Consider the following 3,788-nt stretch of genomic DNA (forward strand, 5'->3'; position numbering starts at 1 on the left):
AACAAGAGCGAAACTCCGTCTAAAAAAAAAAAAAAAAAAAAAAAATTGGGCAGAAACCTTGTTTCTTATAAAATAGTGTGTGAACTACTTTTCATCCATAGGAATAATAATGCATACATACTACATAACTATGTACAGTGGAATTTTACAGTGGCTCAGTAATTAATCTTTTACCCTATATTTATTGGGTATAAGATAGTTTTCTCTAACAGGAAAAACTTTTTTATTCTCATTTTTAGAACTTATGCATAAGTCAGAAATTTTATGGTCGTAGATTTGCTAATATTCTAAAAGTAATTTTCAAAATGTATCTTTTTCTTTTAGTATTTTTAAGAGGTTTCTCCACTGTCTTCCTGCTTGAATTGTTTCTGATGAGAAACGTGTTGTCTTGCTCATGTTTGTTCTTCTGTATGTAATGTGACTTTGTGTTGTTCCTTTTATCCTTATGCTTGGGGTTTATTGAGCTTCTTGGATCTATGGGTTTATAGTTTTTCAAATCAAATTTGGAATATTTACACTATTATTTCTTCAGATATTTTTTATCTCTCTGTCTTTCTCTTCCCCTTCAGAGATTACAGTTACATGTGTATTAGGTCTCTTGAAATTGTCCCACAATTTACCAATGCTCTATTAAGTTTAAAAAAATGTCCTTTTTTCCTTCTCTGTATTGTATTTTGCATAATTTTTATTGATGCATCTTCAAAGTCACTATTTTTCTGTAACTTTCAAACTGCTGTTAATGTCAACCAGTATATTTTTAATCTCATACATTATGGTTTTGCTCTCTAGATGTTTGAGTATTTTTAACATCTTACATGTCTCTACTTAATTTTTTGAGCAAATATAATATGGTTACTGTCTTAATGCCCTTTTCTGTTAATGCTAACATCTATATTAGTTCTTGGTTAATTTTAAGTAATTGGTTTTTCTTCTCAGTATGGGGGTCATATTTTGCTACTTTGAATTATTGGCAATTGTTTACTGGATGTCAAATACTGAGAATTTTACTTTGTTGAGTGCTGTATGTTTTTGTATTCTTAGAAATATTCTTGGGCTTTGTTCTGGAATGCTGTCAGATTACTTAGCAATGGTTTTTATTTTTTCAGGTCTGGCATTTAAGATTTGTTAGGTGTGATAGGAGCTATGATCAGTCTAGGGCTAATTATTCCCCACTGTTGAGGCAAGACTTTTTAGGCACTCCATCCAATGCCCTATGAATTAAGAAGTTTTCTTGCACAGCTGATGGCAACCAGCACAATTCCCAGTTCTGTGTGAGAGCCAGACACTGTTGCCTCACATTCTTTCAGGTGGTTCTTTTTGACTTTGAATAGTTTCTCACAGATCTGCTGATCAGTACTCAACTGAACATTCCAGGGCAGGGCTTGGTAAAGCAAATACAGTATTCTTCTGGTAAAAGGTGACCACCCTCTAGCAAAAAGTGATCCTAAAACAGTACATTATAATCACATGCATGAGAATCACTGAGGGTGACTGTTAAAACTGCCGATGAATGGGCCATGCAGCAGACCAATGCCATCAGAAATCTTTGAGGGAAGGGCTTGGTGATTTGTAATTTGAATAACTTACCAAATGATTCCCATGACACTTAAATTTTGTGGAACACTGCCCAAAAAGATCAATAGAATAAATTTTGAGTACCACTGTTGTGATATGGAAGGGTGGAGAGCAGATCACCAAGAATGGATGAATGTCCTACCAGGAAAGAGGATAAGCAAGGGCAAGAGAAAAATCCAAAAAGAGGGAAGGATTCGAAAGTGCCACAGTGGGGTTCCTAGTAGCAAGAGTTAGTCTTCTCCCAAATAACTATCTGTTGTAGATTTCATTTATCAAGTGTTTTCAGTGCAGCTTGTTGGATTATTTACCAGATTTTATATTTGCAAAGAGTGAAAATGTATCAATATTCACTGTATGGTTGCCTTTTTGAATCTGTATTTCATAATGTGATTTTTTGCTACTTTATTAATAGACAGTGATCTTTATACTTAGTATTTCTGATAGAAATGATTACAACATAGGAAAAAAGTGGCTACTGTTTTGCTTTGAATACTAGGTAGCACAAAATATGAAAATGTTATATATACATATATATCTATACATATATAAATATGTATAAATATACATATATATGCATATTTATATGTATATACATATATAGCTATGTATACATATATGTATACATGTGTACACATGTATACATGTATACATATATATGATATATGTATAATCTCATACATATAAAATATTTTTAGAAATTATAAAAATGTTATATATACACATATATATAAAATCATATAATCTCATATATTAAGGGGGAATAATAATGTCCTCATTTACATTAAGGGGGAATAATAATATCCTCATTTACATTAATGGTGGAATAATAATGTCCTCATTTACATTAATGGGGGAATAATGTCCTCATTTGCATTAAGGGGGGAATAATGTCCTCATTTACATTAAGGGGGAATAATAATATACTCATTTACAGTTGAAGATGATATGACACTAAAAGATAACTTTCCCAGAGTCTCTGTGAAATGCTATGAAGCAGGAAGGGCTTGAACTAGAGACAAGTCTTTTTATCTGCATCATACTGCCCAGGTAGTTCATATAGATTTGTTCAGGCAATAAGGTCTCAGTACTACACATAAATTTGTATCCAAAATGAATAATCATAGTTCTGCTTGTCTGTAAGTGGACATGTCTTTTGTATCATAAAAATGGAACTTAGCAAATTAATGTTTTTAAAAAGTACACCTAGCAATATGTATTTAAGAATCATGTTTATATTAAAATGTAAAAGATTTAACTCTGGGTTAGTTTCAATTTGTGTAATTTATGCTATGCAATTTCAAATTTACAGAAAGCGAATGAAGAACACCATCGTTTACTTAAAGGAGCACCGTTTAAGTTAAATCTTCACCCAAGGGACTATTTTGATGCTAACCCTTATTTTTCTGAGGAACCTTTACCACCAATTAAAAGAGAAGAGAAGAAAGAAGCAATTTCAAACACTTTTAAACCTTCTTCTCCTGGTAAAAAGGTAAGTTAACAGTTTTAGGATGAAAAAATTCAGCATTATAAAGAAATTATAAAAAATTAAGCGTCTGTCTCTTACTGCCAAATGATTTTTTCCCATGTATATAATAAACTTTTGTTTTTATTGATACCGAGAATCATGCCACCCATTTTTACAAAATTGCATGAAATCACCAAATATGAATATAGTGTAGGGGATAATGAAGTTCTTGTCATGAAGTAATTATTAGTCTCTTCAAATGTATTTGAATTTATACTGATTTTCTTCTTTTTTGAGTGAGACCCCGTCTCACTCTGTCACCCAGGCTGAAGTGCAGTGGCATGATCTAGGCTCACTGCAGCCTCCGCCTCTCGAGTTCCAGCGTTTCCTATATCAGCCTCCAGAGTAGCTGGGATTACAGGTTGGAGTTACCATGCTGGTGAATTCATAATGAAGTTTTGAAGTGCTTCTCTACACCCTAGGTCTAGTTTTTCTTAAAACCATAAAAAGCCAAACCATCGGCAGGGCGCGGTGGCTCACGCCTGTAATCCCAGCACTTTGGGAGGCCGAGGCGGGTGGATCACGAGGTCAAGAGATCGAGACCATCCTTGAGTATGGTGAAACCCCGTCTCTACTAAAAATACAAAAAATTAGCCGGGCATGGTGGCACGTGCCTGTAGTCCCAGCTGCCCGGGAGGCTGAGGCAGGAGAATAGCCTGAACCCAGGAGGCGGAGGTTGCGGTGAGCC

At 34.2% G+C, this 3,788-nt stretch overlaps 1 protein-coding gene across 3 annotated transcripts in view; it reads left to right on the forward strand.

The window, feature by feature from the left end:
- Positions 1–3,788, forward strand: part of CUNH4orf47 (chromosome unknown C4orf47 homolog) — a 17,598-nt gene that overhangs the window by 10,567 nt on the left and 3,243 nt on the right. For all 3 annotated transcript variants that reach the window (XM_017506926.2, XM_017506928.2, XM_037730832.1), the window contains exon 6: positions 2,885–3,064. In XM_017506926.2, coding sequence (XP_017362415.1) covers positions 2,885–3,064 — 180 coding nt within the window. The remainder of the gene's footprint in view (positions 1–2,884; positions 3,065–3,788) is intronic.

This window comes from Cebus imitator, unplaced genomic scaffold (assembly GCF_001604975.1).
Source record: "Cebus imitator isolate Cc_AM_T3 unplaced genomic scaffold, Cebus_imitator-1.0 Scaffold365, whole genome shotgun sequence".
NCBI classification, from domain to species: domain Eukaryota; kingdom Metazoa; phylum Chordata; class Mammalia; order Primates; family Cebidae; genus Cebus; species Cebus imitator.